This window comes from Heterodontus francisci, chromosome 2 (genome assembly GCF_036365525.1).
Source record: "Heterodontus francisci isolate sHetFra1 chromosome 2, sHetFra1.hap1, whole genome shotgun sequence".
NCBI lineage: Eukaryota > Metazoa > Chordata > Chondrichthyes > Heterodontiformes > Heterodontidae > Heterodontus > Heterodontus francisci.
The window spans coordinates 220,124,706-220,143,360 of record NC_090372.1 but is presented as its reverse complement, the minus strand read 5'-3'; the positions used below and the strand labels follow the sequence as shown (position 1 = coordinate 220,143,360).

The window sequence follows — 18,655 nt, the reverse complement described above, 5'->3', positions numbered from 1 at the left end:
ATTGGCTGAATGGTTGATCAACTGAGTGATCTATTATACAAGATGTGGTACCTGGACACTTAGAAAATAATGGTAGGATTGGGCAGAGTCAACATGGATTTATGAAAGGGAAATCATCTTTAACAAACCTGTTCTGAGTTTTTTTGAGGATGTAACTAGCAGAATAGATAAGGAGGAACCAGTGGATGTGGTCCATTTGGATTTTCAGAAGGCTTTCAATAAGGTCCCACACAGGAGGTTAGTAAACAAAATTAGAGAGCATGGGATTGGGGGTAATATACTGGCATGGATTGAGAACTGGTTAATGGACAGTTAAGTCAATGAGTCAGTGGCTGGTTAATTAACTTGGTTGGTTTGTTGGCTGAATGGTTGGTTGATTGGGTGTTTGGTTTACTCACTAATTGGTTGCTTCATTGATTTTGTGGCTTAATCATTTGATTTGGTTGACTTGCCCATCGGTTGACTGGCCCACTAACTCATTGCTCATCTGAGTGATTGATTTGACTCACGATGATAATCAGAACTTATGGAAAATTTCAAGAGATGATCTTTTCAAATGATGGTCAGAGTTCACATCACAAACTCAGTGAACCCTCAGCTAATGCGTAAATTACATTACGTTGATCTGAGACAATAATACACAATCAATTCTCCTTCAACTGTGCCATCCTTACCCTATTGGAGTTTATATGTGACTCCAATCCCACACCAACGTGGTTAACTTATCTGCCCTCTGAAGTGGCATGGCAAGTCACTGATGTATGTCACAACGATTCAATGGTTCACAGTGCAGTGGTTGAAGAAGGCTCACCACCATTCTCTTACAGCAATGAGGGATGGGAAATAAATGAATAAAGGAAAAACTGTACAACCTCATACAACTGAGATAGAATCACAGAATGGTTACAGCACAGAAGGAGACTATTCAGCCTGCCATATCTATGCTGGCTCTCTGCAAGAGACACTCAGCTGGTCCCACTCCCCAATATTTTCCCTATAGACCAGCAAATAGTTAATCTTCAGGTGTTTATCCAATTCCCTTTTGAAAGCCACAATTGAATCTGCCTCCACCACACTCTCAGGCAGTACATTCCAGATCCTAACCACCGCTGTGTAAACATATTTTCCTTCATGTCATTGTTGGTTCTTTTTCCAATCACCTTAAATCGGTGTCCTCTGGTTGGTTGATTGGGTGTTTGGTTTACTTCCACCAATGTTTCTCTCTATCTACTTTGTCCAGACCCTGCATGATTTTGAACACTTCAATCAAATCTCCTCTCAACCTTCTTTTTAAAGGAGAATAACCCCAGCTTCTCAAATCTATCCATCTAACTGAAGTCCCTCATCCCTGGAACTATTTTGTAAATCTTTTCTGCACCCTCTCTAAAGCTTTGACATCCTTTCTGAACTAGAGTGCCCAGAATTGGACACAATACTCCAATTGAAGCTGAACCATTTTTTTTTTAAAGATTCATCATAACTTCTAATATAAAAGCAAAATACTGAGGATGCTGCAAATCTGAAATAAAAACAGAAAATGCTGGAAATACTTAGCAGGTCTGACAGCATCTGCAGTATTCATCAGTGGGGTCGTTGACCTGAAACGTTAACTCTATTTCCTCTCTTCATAGATGCTACCTTCCTCCAGTCCAAAAAAACCAACCATTCACCACTACTCTGATCCCTGTCACTCAGCCAATTTTGTATCATGTTGCCACAGTCCCTTTTATTCCATGGGCTTTAATTTTGCTGACATGTCTGCGATGTGGCACTTTAGCAAATGCCTTTTGGAAATCCATGTACACAGGTCAAATGCATTACCCTCATCAACCCTCTCTATTACCTCATCAAAAACCTCAATTAAATTATTTAAACACAATTTACCCAGAACAAATCCATGCTGCTTTCCTTAATTAATCAGTACTCCGCCGAGTGACTGTTACTTTTGTCCTGGATTATTGTTTGCAAAAGCTTTCTCATCACCGAGGTTAAACTGGTTGGTCTGTAGTTAGTGGGTTTATCCTTGCACTGTTTTATGAACTAGTGTGTACGTACAATTTGCAATTTTCCTGTCCTCTGCCATCACTCTTGTATCTAAGGAGGATTGGAGGATTATGGCCAGTGCCTCTGCAATTTCCACCTTTACTTCCCTCAGTATCCTCATCTGATTCTCTCTGCCTTTCTCCAATTCTAGCCTATTGTGCATCCGTCACATTTAACTGCAATGCTTGTTGGCACTGCACATGATTTTCTGGCCATTTGGCTGAAAATTCGTGGACAATACACACAGCAAATTCCGATGTGAGCACCAGGTGGATGAGCACCCTGGACAGCAGCATCTCAGCGTCAGGAAGAACCCCCGCCTCCTGCAAGCTGCGCTGTGCTCCTCCGGGCGGCAGTTGGCGCTGCCGATGGTTGGCGGCTCATCCTTTTTAATTTTCTGCCGACAGCGTCTCTTTGTCAGTTGGTCTGTGCTGCTCTGTCCGGCGGCTGGGGTGGCGGGCACTCTTGCTTGGTGAAGGCGGGATGAGCGGCAGCGTATACTGGGCTACGGTCCGGGAAGAAACTTTGGCAACAGCTTAAAGATAGAACAGAAGTTGGCGAGTGAGAAAGGCCGAGTAGGCGGCGCTCGGCCGGTGAGAGGGGCCGGGAGCAAAGGGGCGGGGCCGATGGTCTCCATGGGAATCATGGAGTGACTCGGTGGGGTGGGGGATCCCCTGGCGGCCTGGTGCAGTAACTGCAGCTCCCGAGGGAATCAACCCAGAAACTCCGATTGGGCCGCACCCCCACTCACTCCCCTGGACCCCTACCCTCCTGCTCTCCCCCGGGACCCCCACCTCCACTCACTCCCCAAGACCCCCACCCTCCCTGGGACCCCCACCCCCACTCACTCCCCCAGACCCCCACCCACTCCCCCGGACCCCACCCCCACACTCCCCAGGACCCCCACTCACTCCCCTGGACCCCTACCCTCCTGCTCTCCCCCGGGACCCCCACCTCCACTCACTCCCCCGGACGCCCCCCCCCCCCACTCTCCCCGGGACCCCCACCTCCATTCACTCCCCCGGACTCCTCCCCCCCCTCCCCCCACACTCTCTCTCCCGGATCCCTCCTCCCTACTCCCTCTCCTCCGGACCCCATCCACCCACCATTTCCTCTCCCCCGGACCCCACCCACGCACCACTCTCTCCCCCCGGAACACTCCCCACCACTCTCTCTCCCCGGAACACTCCCCACCACTCTCTCTCCCCGGAACACTCCCCACCACTCTCTCTCCCCGGAACCTACCCACCCATCAGACTCTCTCTCCCCGGACCCCACCCACCCATCAGACTCTCTCTCCCCAGACCTTCACCACTCCCCACCCACTCTCTCCCAGACCTTCACCACTCCCTCTCCCCCGGACCCCACCCACCCCACCCCACTCTTTCCCAGACCCTCACTCCCACTCACTCTCTCCCAGACCTTCACCACTCCCTCTCCCCCGGACCCCACCCACCCCACTCTCTCCCAGACCCTCACTCCCACTCTCTCCTTGGATCCCCCACCCCCCAGTCTCCCCTGGATACCTGGACCCCACACCTACTCTCCCCTGGAATATTGCTCCCAGTCTCCTCTGGAACTTGTTTGGCTTTTGACAGCTTCAGGCTCACTTTTACTGAGACTGGGTTTTCATATGCACATACTAACAAACGAACAAATGAATTAGGAGCAGGAGTAGGCCACTCGGCCCCTCGAGCCATTTCTGCCATTCAACAAGATCATGGCTGATCTGATTGTAACCTCAACACCACATTTCCACCTACCCCTGATAACCTTCTGCCCCTTTGCTTATCAAGAATCTATCTCCCTCTGCCTTAAAAATATGCCAAAGACTCTGCTTCCACTGGAAGAGGATTCCAAAGACTCACGACCCTCTGAAAGAAAAAAGTTCTCCTCATCTCTGTCTTAAATGTGCGACCCCTTATTTTTAAACAGTGACCCCCAGTTCTAGATTCTCCCACAAGAGGAAACGTCCTTTCCACATCCACCCTGTCAAGACCCCTCAAGATCTTATATATTTCAATCAAGTCATCTCTTACTCTTCGAAACTCCAGCAGATACAAGCCGAGCCTGTCCAATCTTTCTTCATAAGACATTCCAGGTTTCAGTCTAGTGAACCTTCTCTGAACTGCATCCAATGCATTTACATCCTTCCTTAAATAAGGAGACCATTATTGTACACAGTACTCCAGATGTGGTCACACCAATGCCCTGTAGAACTGAAGCATAACCTCCCTACTTTTATATGCAGTAATAAAAACAAGAAGTGCTGGAAATACTCAGCAGGTCTGGCAGCATCTGTGGAGAGAGAAACAGAGTTAACGTCTCAGGTCAGTGTCCCTTCTTCAGAACTGATGAAAGGTCACTGACCTGAAACGTTAACTCTGCTTCTCTCTCCACAGATGCTGCCAGACCTGCTGAGTATTTCCAACATTTCTTGCTTTTATTTCAGATTTCCAGCATTTGCAGTATTTTGCTTTTATATCACTTTTACATTCAATTTCCCTCGCAATAAATAATAACATTCTGTTAGCTTTCCTAATTACATGCTGTACCTGCTTACTAACTTTTTGCGATTCATGCACTAGGACACCCACATCCCTCTGCATCTCAGAGCTGTGCAATTTCTCACCATTTAGATAATATGCTTCTTTGTTATTCTCCCTGCCAAAGTGGACAATTTCACACTTTCCCACATTATACTCCATTCGCCAGGTCTTTGTCCACTCAGTTAACCTATCTATATCCCTTTGTAGCCTCCTTGTGTCTTCTTCACAACTTACTTTCCTACCTATCTTTGTGTCATCAGCAAATTTAGCAACCATACCTTCGGTCCCTTCATCCAAGTCATTTATATAAATTGTAAAAAGTTGAGGCCCCAGCACAGATCCCTGTGGCATACCACTCGTTACATCTTGCCAACCAGAAAATGACCCATTTATGCCAACTCTCTGTTTCCTGTTAGCTAACCAATCTTCTATCCATGCCAAAATGTTACCCCCTACACCATGAGCTTTTATTTTCCACAATAACCTTTGATGTGGTACCTTATCAAATGCCTTCTGGAAATCTAAGTACAATACATCCACCGGTTCCCCTTTATCCACAGCACATGTAACTCCCTCAAGGAACTCCAATAAATTGGTTAAACATGATTTCCCTTTCACAAAACCATATTGACTCAGCCTGATTACCTTGAATTTTTGTAAGTGCCCTGTTATAACATCTTTAATAATAACCTCAAACATTTTCCCTATGATAGATGTTAAGCTAACTGGCCTGTAGTTTCCTGCTTTCTGTCTCCCTACCTTTTTGAATAAAGGAGATTCATTCGCTATTTTCTAATCTAATGGAACCTTCCCCAAGTCTAGGGAATTTTGGAAAATTAAAACCAACGCATCAACTTATCTCACTAGCCACTTCTTTTAACACTCTAGGATGAAGTCCATCAAACCCGGGGACTTGTCAGCCCACAGTTCTAATAATTTCCTCAGTACCACTTCCCTGGTGATAGTAGTTTTCTTGAGTTCCTCCCTCCCTTCCATTTCCTAATTTACAGCTATTTCTGGATGTTACTTGTAGCCTTTATGGTGAAGACAGATGCAGATCTGCCATCTCCTTATTTTCCCTTATTAATTCCCCAGACTCATTTTCTATAGGACCAATGCTCATTTTGTTAACTCTTTTCTTTTTAAAATATTTATAGAAACTCTTACGATCTGTTTTTATATTTCTAGCTAGCTTTCTCTTGTACTCTAATTTTTCCCTCCTTATTAATCTTTTAGTCATTCTTTGCTGTTTTTAAAATTCTGTCCAATCTTCTGACCTGCCACCCATCTTTGCGTAATTATATGCTTTTTCTTTAAGTTTGATACTATCTTTAACTTTTTTAGTTAACCACGGACGGTGGGTCCCAACCTTGGAATTTTTCTTTCTGATTGGAATGTATCTATTCTGTGTATTTTGAAATGTCCCCTTAAATATCTGCCACTGCATCTCTATTGACCGATTCCTTAACCTACTGTGCAAGTTCATTTTAGTTAGCTCTGCTTTCATGCCCTCATAATTGCCCTTATTTAAGTTTAAAATACTAGTCTTGGATCCACTCTTCTCTCTCTCAAACTGAATGTAAAATTCAATCATAATATGATCACTGCTGCCTAGGGGCACCTTCACTATGAGGTCATAGGAACATAGGAGTAGGCCATTCAGCCCATCGAGCCTGCTCCACCATTCAATATGATCTTGGCTGATCATCCACTTTAATGCCTTTTTCCCACACTATCCCCATATCCTTTTATGTCATTTGTATTTAGAAATCTGTCAATCTCTGCTTTAAACATATTCAGTGACTGAGCTTCCACAGCCCTTTGGGGTAGAGAATTCCAAAGATTCACAACTCTCTGAGTAAAGAAATTTCTTCTCATCCTGGTCCTAAGTGGTTTCCCCCTTATTTTGAAATTGTGTGCCCTGGTTCTAGACTCCCCAACCAGGGGTAACATCTTAGCTGCATCGACTCTGTTTATCCATTTAAGTATTTTGTAGGTTTCAATGTGATCACCTCTCATTCTTTGAAACTCTCGAGAATACAGGCCCAGTTTCCCCAATCTCTCTCCATAGTACAGTCTCACCATCCCGGGAACAAGTCTGGTGAACCTTCGTTGCACTCCCTCTATGGCAATAATATCCTTCCTAAGGTGAGGGGACCAAAACTGCACACAGTACTTCAGGTGCAGTCTAACCAAGGTTCTACATAATTGAAGTAAGAACCAAGGTTCTATACAATTGAGGCAAGAAGTCATGAATTAATCCTATCTTATTGCACAATACCAGCTCTAGTATAGTCTGCTCTCTGGTTGGCTCCAGAATGTGCTGTACAAAGAAACTATCCCAAAAACATTCTATGAATTCCTCATCTAGGCTACCGTTGCCCATCTGGTTTTTCCAGTCTGTATGTAGATTAAAACCCCCCATGATTATTGCTGTACCTTTCTGACAAGCACCCATTATTTCTTCTGATACCCTGTCCTACCCTGTGGTTACTGTTTTGTGGGAGTGGTGTACAGGCCCCCAGTGACTCACAAGTGACTTCTTGCCTTTATCATTTCTCATTTCGACGCAAGCTGCTTCTACCTCCTGGTTTCCTGAACTTAGGTCATCCCTCTCTATTGTGCTAATATCATTAATTAACAGTTACCCCTCCACCTTTTCCTAGCTTCCTGTCCTTCCTACTTGTCATGTACCCTTCAATATTCAGGTCTCAATCTATGTCATCCTGCAGCCATGTCTCTGTAATGGCTATCAGTTCGTATTTATTTATTTCTATTTGCGCTTTCAATTCATCTGTTTTGTTTCGAATGCTGTGTGCATTCAGATACAGAGCCTTTAGTTTTGTCCTTTTATTATTTTTGTAACCGCTAGGCTCGTCTGCTAATTTATTCTTAGATTTGTACTCATTGCCCCTTCTGATCATGATCTGTTTATCTTTTCCTAGAGCAGATGGAATGGGAAAATATTTAATTGGGGGAGGGGGAATTACAATGCTATTAGGCAGGAACTGGGGAGCATAAATTGGGAACAGATGTTCTCAGGGAAATGCACGACAGAAATGTGGAGGTTGTTTAGGGAGCACTTGCTGCGACTGCTAGATAGGTTTGTCCCGATGAGGCAGGGAAGGGATGGTAGGGTGAAGGAACCTTGGATGACTAGAGATGTGGAACAGCTAGTCAAGAGGAAGAAGGAAGCTTACTTAAGGTTGAGGAAGCAAGGATCAGACAGGGCTCTAGAGGGTTACAAGGTAGCCAGGAAGGAACTGAAGAATGGACTTAGGAAAGCTAGAAGGGGACATGAAAAAGTCTTGGCGGGTAGGATTAAGGAAAATCCCAAGGCGTTCTACACTTATGTGAGAAACAAGAGGATGGCCAGAGTGAGAGTAGGGCCGATCAGGGATAGTGGAGGGAACTTGTGCCTGGAGTCGGAGGAGGTAGGGGAGGACCTAAATGAATACTTTGCTTCAGTATTCACTAATGAGAGGGACCTGGTCGTTTGTGAGGACAGCGTGGAACAGACTGATATGCTTGAACAGGTTGATGTTAAGAGGGAGGATGTGCTGAAAATTTTGAATGATGAGGACAGATAAGTCCCCGGGGCTAGACGGGATATACCCAAGGATATTACGGGAAGCGAGGGAAGAGATTGCTGCGCCTTTGGCAAGGATCTTTGCGTCTTCACTGTCCACTGGAGTAGTACCGGATGATTGCAGGATGGCAAATGTTGTTCCCTTGTTCAAGAAAGGGAATCGGGATAACCCTGGGAATTATTGACCAGTCAGTCTTACGTCAGTAGTGGGCAAATTATTGGAGAGGATTCTGAGAGACAGGATTTATGATTATTTGGAAAAGCATGGTTTGATTAGAGACAGTCAGCATGGCTTTGTGAGGGGCAGGTCATGCCTCACAAGCCTTATTGAATTCTTTGAAGATGTGACAAAACACATTGATGAAGGAAGAGCAGTGGATGTGGTGTATCTGGATTTTAGCAAGGTGTTTGATAAGGTTCCCCATGGTAGGCTCATCCAGAAAGTAAGGAGGCATGGGATTCAGGGAAAGCTGGCTGTCTGGATACAAAATTGGCTGGCCCATAGAAGTCAGAGGGTGGTAGTAGATGGAAAGTATTCAGCATGGAGCTTTGACAGGATGCAGAGCTGGGCTGAGAAGTGGCAGATGGAGTTCAACCTGGAAAAGTGTGAAGTGATTCATTTTGGAAGGTCGAATTTGAATGCAGAATACAGGCTTAAAGACAGGATTCTTGGTAGTGTGGAGGAACAGAGGGATCTTGGGGTCCATGTCCATAGATCGCTCAAAGTTGCCACCCAAGTTGATAGGGTTGTTAAGAAGGCGTATGGTGTGTTGGCTTTCATTAACAGGGGGATTGAGTTTAAGAGCCGCGAGGTTATGCTGCAGCTCTATAAGGCCCTGGTTTGACCACACTTGGAATATTGTGTTCAGTTCTGGTCGCCTCATTATAGGAAGGATGTGGAAGCTTTAGAGAGGGTGCAGAGGAGATTTACCAGGATGCTGCCTGGACTGGAGGGCATGTCCTACGAAGAAAGATTGAGGGAGCGAGGGCTTTTCTCATTGGAGCGTAGAAGGATGAGAGGTGACTTGATAGAGGGGTACAAGATGATGAGAGGCATAGATAGAGTGGATAGTCAGAGACTTTTTCCCAGGGTGGAAAGGGCAATCACCAGGGGGCATAATTTTAAGGTGATTGGAGGAAGGTTTCGGGGAGATGTCAGAGGTAGGTTCTTTACACAGAGAGTGGTGGGTGCGTGGAATGCACTGCCAGCGGTGGTAGTAGAAGCAGATACATTAGGGACATTTAAGTGACTCTTGGATAGGTACATGGATGATAGTAGAATGAAGGGTAGGTAGTTAGTTTGATATTAGAGTAGGTTAAATGTTCGGCACAACATCGTGGGCCGAAGGGCCTGTACTGTTCTATGTTCTTTAATACCTTTTTCTCTTACCCTGTCTCTACTCTTTGATTTACCATATCTTCCCAAATTTGATCCCTTGCCCCTACTATTTAGTTTAAATCCCTCTCTACTTCCCTAGTTATGCGGCTCAGTAGAACACTGGTCCTGGTGTAGACCGTCCCAACGGTGCAGTCCCCACTTTCCCCAGTACTGGTACCAGTGCCCCAAGAACCGGAACCCACTTCTATCTCATCTGTCTTTGAACCACACATTAATTTTTCTAATCTTATTTGCCCTATGCCAATTTGCATGTGGCTCAGGTCATAATTCCTTTGAGGTTCTGCTTCTTAATTTGCTGCCTAGTTCCTCATACTGAATATACAGAACCTCTTTCTCTGTCCTGCCTATGTTGTTGGTACCTACATGGACCCCGACGACTAGATCCTCCCCCTCCTCTCCAGCCCTGAGCAGATGGCCTGAACCCTGGCAGGCAACACAGCCGTCTGGACTCTCGCTCTTTGCTGCAGAGAACAGTGTCAAACCCCTCATTGTACTATCCCTGCTACCACTGCTTTCCTTTTTGCTCCCCCCTACTTGAACAGTTTCCTGTACCATGGTCACTTCCAGAGTATTTGTCAAACAGAATTGAAATGCTCGGGTGTCACAGTGAGGTTTTACTAACCCAAGCCTTTCTGTTTCTGGAATTCAGTGCTCACTTTGTAATCACTGAATAAGTACCATCGGCGATGGGGAGTCTGAAGCTGGTGCCTAAGGAGAGAGAGTGGAGCGTAGTGATCACCAGCTTCCTGCTGTGTGCTGTGTCACTGATGGCGGCTGACCGGGCCCGTAAGGTGAGTCCTAGCAGCACTAGAGAGGGTACAGAGGAGGTTTACGAGGGGGGTTGCCAGGAATGGAGAATTTTAGTTATGAGGAAAGATTGGATAGGCTGGGGTTGTTTTCTTTGGAACAGAGGAGGCTGAGGGGAATTTTAATTGAGTTGGATGTAATTAAAAGAGGACAGAGTGGATAGGAAGGACCTATCTCAGTTAGAGAGGTCAGTGCTCCTTGTTCGTATGTAGTTTTCTTGGATTTCATATGTAGTATAATCACAAGGCATATATGTAAAGTGATTGGTGGAAGGATAAGAGAGGAGTGAAGGAGTAATCTTTTTCACCCAGTTGGGATACTGACATCCTTCAGGGAAGGGAAGCTGTCACAGTTTCCCCGATCTGGTGTGCAGGTGCCTCCAGTTCGACACTGTACAGTTGACTCCTAATGCCCTCAGGGCAGTAACAAATGGGACCTTGGTTTGAGTCTTCTATAAAAGCAATCACTAACCCAACAACAATAGTCGTTTGGTAGTACAGAGCTTGAGTATTGCTGAAAATAGAGACATTATTTCGAAGCTTTTTGTCTTTCACTCATCAGGACAATCCGCAAGAATACCAATGTAAGGAAAAACAACAAATTTATACTGAATGAGAAGATGAAAAGTTTCGACATAATGTCTATTTTCAGCAATACCCAAAAACAATAATTGCAGCAATAACATGAATAGGGATGGTGCAGTGGGAGTGGCCCAGACTCTCTCCAATGCCTGTGTGTTGTTCCTCAGGTAAACCTGGGCTCAGCCGCTGGCTTCCTCATGCAGGCCTGCGCAGGGGCCCTGGGCATCATCCATTCCTACAGTGAGGACCCTCCTCTGCTCCTTTCCGCCAGCCTGATGGAGGTGAGCTGGGTCGCCATGGTCATCGGGCTGCCCCTTGTTTCCTTCGGTTTCCACTGGCTCAGTGATGACCGGCTGGCGGCCAACTCGGTGGTGAGCGGCGGGATCCTGGCTGCAGCCTGCTCCGGGACCCTGGCTGAGGAGGGTCGGGAGACGGCCATCAGACTGGCTATCACTGCCCCTCTGCTTTCCATCCTGACCGTCTGCCTCTTCACCACCAACCTCTGCGGTGTGGCAGGCAGCCTGGCCATCTGCCTGGTTGGCGTGGTGATGGAGCTTCAGCTGGATGAGCTGCCAGGGCTGAAGAAAGTGGATGTCCAGAATCTCCTGCTGGCCTCTGGGATTGTGGCATTGCAGCGGGCACTGGACACACTGCAGCGGGCACTGGACACACAGCAGCGGGCAGATGTGGCGTGACCCTCGCTCTGTCACCATGGGAACCAGAACTTCATGGAACGATGACTCCCACCTTTGACCTCGCTGGTGTGACATTATGACACAGGATACCATAGACAAGATGACCTTTACCCTTTAGACTCTGACACTGGGCCATTGTGTGGTCAGGTACTGGAGGGTCAACAAAGAGGAAATGACCAGATGGCAGTGAGATGGACTGTTGAGTCCCCGTGAGTTCAGAGCAACCCACTTGGCTGGAGAGTCGCTAACTTCACGTTAGAATCATCGGATTTACTGCAGGGTCACCATATCCTGAAATTTAAATGGTTTCAATCGCCAATAAAGTTCTAGTTTTATTGATGTCAAGTATTGTTTCGATCTGTGCCTCTCTCTGTGATTTTCTGTACCTGTGATTCCCAGTAGGTGTGGTCTGCTCGATTATTGCCGTGTGAATTCAGACTCACTGATCAGTCCCACTCCAGGATTACTATCGAAGACTGGTATGGAAGATGGAAAATGTCACACAGGGTGTAATTTTGGGTGCAATTGTAGGAGAATGGAAGGAGTGTTTGATGGGGACAGTGTAGAGGGAGCTTTACTCTGTATCTAACCCCATTTTTTTAAATTTTATGTCGAGGAGGCCTTTATTCCCCAGGCCCCCTTTATATAAATATTTTTTTAAATAACTTTATTAAAAACAGATAAAGAAACCAAAAATTCAAGTTAAAATGCCATTCTCTGTATCAACGATGCACTCCAATCCCTGCGGTGCCCACCGGTCGCGGAAGGCGTCAAGCGTACAGGCGGACACCGCATGCTCCCTCTCCAGGGACACCCGGGCACGAACGTAACCGCGGAAGAGGGGCAGGCAATCTGGGAGGATGGACCCCCCCCCACTCCATGGCCTGCAGCCTGGACCTGTGAATTGCCACCGTGGCCAGGCCCAGGAGCAGACCAACGAGGAGATCCTCCCCCCGGCCCAAGCCCCTCCGCACCGGGTGCCCAAAGATCAGCAGCGTGGGACTGAAGTGCAGCCAAAACATGAAGAGCAGCCCCTTCAGATACTCAAAGAGGGGCTGCAACCTCGCACACTCCATGTATACATGGAACACGGACTCGTCCAGGCTGCAGAACGTACAGGCAGCCTGGGAGTCCGTAAACCTACTTAAAAGTCTATTGCACAGGACTGCCCTGTGCAGCACCCTCCACCCCAGGTCCCCGATGTAAAGGGGGAGGACTCCTGCATAGAGAGGCCTCCATCGGGGTTTCCCCTCACTGCCAGATGGCAACGCGGACCGCCAGGGCGTGTCCGGTGGCTGACGAGGGCGAGGAACTGCAAGAGCAGCCCGTACAGGAAACGCCTCCGCGCCGATTGGAATGGCACGGAGGGCATTTCCGAGAGGCGGCTCGGGTTGTGCGGGACCGGCTCCCAAGGAGGGTTTCGGGGCCTGAGTCCGATGATCAGTTCTGGCCGAGCGGGGGGTCAGCTCCCGAGCCCCCTCGTCACCCGCAGTGAGGGGCGACCCAGGGGCTTCAGCTACTCCCTCGTTGTTGGTCTGTCCCCGGAGCCGGCCGCCCGGACAGCCAAGGCGCACTCCTCTGCCGGCGGGGGAGCACCCTGACTGGAGGCGACCATGTTCCAGACTCCCGGTAAAAGACAGGCAACTCCCTCAGAGAGGCGCAGCTAATGGACTCCGCCGAGAGCTGCGTGCCGTCTTGAAGGCACTGACATTGGCGGAAAAAATACGTCGCCAGCGCACACCATCTGGGAGGACACTCTGTGTACAGGTATCTGCAGGGTACCAAGGCGGAGAGTTGCAGCCTGGGTGTGGACGCATACCAGCGACTGGCTGCCGTCCTCAATCGGGAGACTCAGGACCGCGGCAGAGACCGAGTGCTTCCTCTTGCCCCAGAAGAAATCGACAAGCGTTTTCTGGATCTTGGTGGCAAATGCAGGGGGCGGGATCAAAGTGACCATCGGGTACCACAGTATCGAGGCCACCAGTTGGTTTATGACCAGCGCTCGGCCCCTGTAGGAAAGCACTCGGAGCAGTCCTGTCCAACACCTCAGCCGAGTGGTGACTTTCACCTCCAACTCCTGCCAGTTTGCCGGCCAGGCTTCCTCAGCAAGGCTAAGGTGGACTCCCAGATAGAGGAGTTGCGTGGTACTCCACGCAAAAGGAGTCAACTCCTCCGGCAGGGAGTCCACCCACCACTGACCCACCAGGAGACCGGAACATTTTTAAAAAATTCATTCATGGGATGTGGGCGACGCTGGCCAGGCCAGCATTTATTGCCCATCCCTAATTGCCCTTGAGAAGGTGGTGGTGAGCTGCCTTCTTGAACTGCTGCAGTCCATTTGGGGTAGGTACACCCACAGTGCTGTTAGGAAGGGAGTTCCAGGATTTTGACCCAGCGACAGTGAAGGAACGGTGATATAGTTCCAAGTCAGGATGGTGTGTGACTTGGAGGGGAACTTGCAGGTGATGGTGTTCCCATGTATTTGCTGCTTTTGTCCTTCTAGTTGGTAGAGGTCGCGGGTTTGGAAGGTGCTGTCTAAGGAGCCCTGGTGAGTTGCTGCAGTGCATCTTGTAGATGGTACACACTGCTGCCACTATGCGTCGGTGGTGGAGGGAGTGAATGTTTGTAGATGGGGTGCCCATCAAGTGGGCTGCTTTGTCCTGGATGGTGTCGAGCTTCTTGAGTGTTGTTGGAGCTGCACCCATCCAGGCAAGTGGAGAGTATTCCATCACACTCCTGACTTGTGCCTTGTAGATGGTGGACAGGCTTTGGGGAGTCAGGAGGTGAGTTACTCGCCTCAGGATTCCTAGCCTCTGACCTGCTCTTGTAGCCACGGTATTTATAGGGCTACTCCAGTTCAGTTTCTGGTCAATGGTAAACCCTAGGATGTTAATAGTGGGGGATTCAGCGATGGTAATGCTGTTGAATGTCAAGGGGAGATGGTTAGATTCTCTCTTGTTGGAGATGGTCATTGCCTGGCACTTGTGTGGTGCGAATGTTACTTGCCACTTATCAGCCAAGGCTCGATATTGTCCAGGTCTTGCTGCATTTCTACACAGATTGCTTCAATATCTGAGGAGTCACGAATGGTGCTGAACATTGTACAATCATCAGCGAACATCCCCACTTCTGACCTTATGATTGAAGGAAGGTCATTGATGAAGCAGCTGAAGATGGTTGGGCCTAGGACACTACCCTGAGGAACTCCTGCAGTGATTTCCTGGAGCTCAGATGATTGACCTCCAACAATCACAACCATCTTTCTTTGCGCTAGGTATGACTCCAGCCAGTGGAGGGTTTCCCCGATTCCCATTTACAGTTTTGCTAGGGCTCCTTGATGCCATACTCGGTCAAATGCTGCCTTGATGTCAAGGGCAGTCACTCTCACCTCACCTTTTGAGTTCAGCTGTTTTGTCCATGTTTGAACAAAGGCTGTAATGAGGTCAGCAACGGAATGGCCCTGGCGGAACCCAAACTGAGCATCACTGAGCAGGTTATTGCTAAGCGAGTGCTGCTTGTTGGCACTGTTGAAGACACCTTCCATCACTTTACTGATGATAGAGAGTAGGCTGATGGGGCGGTAATTGGCCGGGTTGGATTTGTCCTGCTTTTTGTGTACAGGACATACCTGGGCAATTTTCCACATTGCAGGGTAGATGCCAGTGTTGTAGCTGTACTGGAACAGCTTGGCTAGGGGCACGGCAAGTTCTGGAGCACAGGTCTTCAGTACTATTGCTGGAATATTGTCAGGCCCCATAGCTTTTGCAGTGTCCAGTGCCTTCAGTCGTTTCTTGATATCACGCGGAGTGAATCGAATTGGCTGAAGTCTGGCATCTGTGATGCTGGGGACTTCAGGAGGAGGCCGAGATGGATCATCAACTCGGCACTTCTGGCTGAAGATTGTTGCAAATGCTTCAGCCTTATCTTTCGCACTGATGTGCTGGACTCCCCCATCATTGAGGATGGGGATATTTGTGGAGCCACCTCCTCCAGTTAGTTGTTTAATTGTCCACCACCATTGACGGCTGGATGTGGCAGGATTGCAGAGCTTAGATCTGATCCGTTGGTTATGGGATCGCTTAGTTCTGTCTATCGCATGCTGCTTATGCAGTTTGGCACGCAGATAGTCCTGTGTTGTAGCTTCACCAGGTTGATACCTCATTTTGAGGTATGCCTGGTGCTTCTCCTGGCATGTCCCCCTGCATTCTTCATTGAACCAGGGTTGGTCTCCTGGCTTGATGGTAATGGTAGAGTGGGGGATATGCCGGGCCATGAGGTTACATATTGTGGTTGAGTACAGTTCTGCTGCTGCTGATGGCCCACAGCGCCTCATGGATGCCCAGTTTTGCATTGCTATATCTGTTCGAAATCTATCCCATTTAGCACAGTGGTAGTGCCACACAACACGATGGAGGGTATCCTCAATGTGAAGGCGGGACTTCGTCTCCACAAGGACTGTGTGGTGGTCACTCCTACCAATACAGTCATGGACAGAAGCATCTGCAGCAGGCAGATTGGTGAGGACGAGGTCAAGTATGTTTTTCCCTCGTGTTGGTTCCCCCACCACCTGCTACAGACCCAGTCTAGCAGCTATATCCTTTAGGACTCGGCCAGCACGGTCAGTAGTGGTACTACCAAGCCACTCTTGGTGATGGACATTGAAGTCCCCCACCCAGAGTACATTTTGTACCCTTGCCACCCTCCGTACTTCCTCCAAGTGGTGTTCAACATGGTGGAGTACTGAGTCATCAGCTGAGGGAGGGCTGTAGGTGATGATCAGTAGGAGGTTACCTTGCCCATGTTTGACTTGATGCCATGAGACTTCGTGGGGTCCGGAGTCAATGTTGAGGACTCCCAGGGCAACTCCCTCTCTACTGTATACCACTGTGCCACCACCTCTGCTGGGTCTGTCCTGCCGGTGGGACAGGACATACCCAGAGATAGTGATTGCAGTGTCTGGGACATTGTCTGTAAGGTATGATTCCGTGAGTATGACTGTCCGGCTGTTGCTTGACTGGTCTGTGGGACAGCTCTCCCAACTTTGGCACAAGCCCCCAGATGTTAGTAAGGAGGATTTTGCAGGGTCGACAGGGCTGGGTTTGCCGTCGTCATTTCCGGTGCCTAGGTCGATGCCGGGTGGTCTGTCCTGTTTCATTCCTTTTTATTAACTTCGTAGCGGTTAGGTACTCAATTTCTCCCAATTGATCTTTGCAGAGGACGCGGCAGAAAAGGTCTGCTGGCATCCTCCGCAAATCAACGGGGATCTGTGACTGCGAGGAGCACGTCGTCGGCATAAGCCGAGAGGACGACCCGCAAGGCCGGCTTGTGCAGAGCCAATCTCATCAACCTCCTGCGAAGCAGGCACAGGAACGGCTCCACGCAGATCGTGTACAATTGGCTGGACATGGGGCATCCCTGACGCACTCCTCTCCCAAAGTGATGGGGAGCCGTCAAGGACCCATTAACTTTGACCAGACACTCTGCGGCAGCATATAAAAAGTGCACAGAGTCCTGAACGCCGGTCCAACGCCTTCTCCTGATTGAGGGAGAGAAAGGCGATCGACTGACCAGTCCTCTGGGAAAGTTGGATCAGGTCCCGGACCAGGTAGATGTTGTCCTGGATGGACCGGCCCGGGACCGTATAGGACTGGTTGGGGTGGATCATGTGGGCCAGCATGGAGCCCAGGCGGGTAGACATAGCCCGGGCAAAGATCTTATAATCCGTGCTGAGGAGGGAGATCAGACGCCAGTTTTTAAGCAGGCGGAGATCGCCCCTCTTCAGCAGCAGGACGATAACCACCCTGCGCCACGAGAGGGGCATCTCCCCGGTCGCCAGGCTTTCCCCCAGGACCCGCGCGTAATCGTCCCCCAGGACGTCCCAGAACGCCCTGAGGAACTCCACGGTCAGCCCATCCAGCCCTGGGGATTTGCCCCTTGAGAGCTGGTGGAGGGCGCCGGTCAGCTCCGCTAACGTGAGCGGAGCCTCCAATCCTTCGACGCCCTCCGGGCTGACCTTCAGCAGGTCCTCCCATAAAACTCTGTGCGCGTCCTCGCTGGACGGATCCGAAGAGAACAACGCACTGTCATAAGTCCGGACCAGGAGGCCCATTCCTTCCGGATCCGTGATGGAGGATCCGTCGTCGGCCAGCAGTTCAACGAGCTGCTTACGGACCCCCCCGCCATTTTTCCAGCCAGTAGAAGAAGGGTGAGGCCAGGATCTGGATCCGCGACCTCACGTACGCGCCTCGGGACCCTATGAGCTGCAGGTCCCTCAGCGCACCCTTCTTCTCTTTGTACGCCTGCCACAGGGCCGGGTCTGTGACGGCATGACCGAGGCGGGACTCCAAGTCGAGCACCTCCTTCTCTAGGCGCCCGATCTCTGCTTCCCGCCTCTTGGTTGGCCCCTTCGTGTACTCCTGAAAGAAGACGCGGATGTGAGTCTTGTCCACATCCCACCATCGCCTCAAGGAGGGGAAACCCCCTGCTTCCTTCTCCAGTCAGTCCAGAATCGACGGAACGAGTCCCGGAATCGCTCGTCCTCCAGCAGCCGGTTGTTAAAGTGCCAGTAGGCGGACCCCGCATGCGTGCAGAGCAGAGTGAACTCCGCCCACACCAGGCGGTGGTCCGAGCACAGCACCAGCCGCATGGAGGCCGTCAAGACGCGGGAGATGTATGCCTGCGAAAGGTAAAGGCAGTCGATTCGGGACCGCCATGTGAAGGCGCTGGAGTCGGAATGGAGATTCTGCCAGACGTCCACCAAGCTGAGGGAGCTGATCAGTCCTCTCAACTTCTCCACCGATGCTTGGCACGCTGGGGAGTGATCCCCCACCTCGAGGGTGCAGTTAAAATCCCCCATGAGGATGGTGCACTCGCCGCTATCGATGGAGCTCAAGAGAGCGGACACTTCTTCAAAGAAGCGCGCTTGCAACGCATCGGGCCTGGGCGTATACACGTTCACAAAGTGGAGCGGCACGCTACCCAGGTGAATGGCG

At 49.3% G+C, this 18,655-nt stretch overlaps 1 protein-coding gene across 1 annotated transcript; it reads left to right on the top strand.

Annotated features, from left to right (window-relative positions):
• Positions 1–2,454: 2,454 nt before the first annotated feature.
• LOC137351519 (transmembrane protein 276-like) lies at positions 2,455–12,003 on the top strand. The gene is made up of 3 exons (XM_068015998.1): positions 2,455–2,636; positions 10,230–10,371; positions 11,136–12,003. Exons 2-3 carry the CDS (start codon positions 10,267–10,269, stop codon positions 11,661–11,663), a joined length of 633 nt encoding a protein of 210 aa, XP_067872099.1. The 5' UTR covers positions 2,455–2,636; positions 10,230–10,266; the 3' UTR covers positions 11,664–12,003.
• The last annotated feature ends 6,652 nt before the right edge of the window (positions 12,004–18,655 follow it).

Bases quoted from the DNA above. Each gene is read 5' to 3' on its own strand.
- LOC137351519 (XM_068015998.1), top strand. From the start codon at position 10,267: ATGGGGAGTCTGAAGCTGGTGCCTAAGGAGAGAGAGTGGAGCGTAGTG. The intron at 10,372-11,135 runs GTGAGTCCTAGC...GTTGTTCCTCAG, and splicing joins CGGCTGACCGGGCCCGTAAG to GTAAACCTGGGCTCAGCCGC.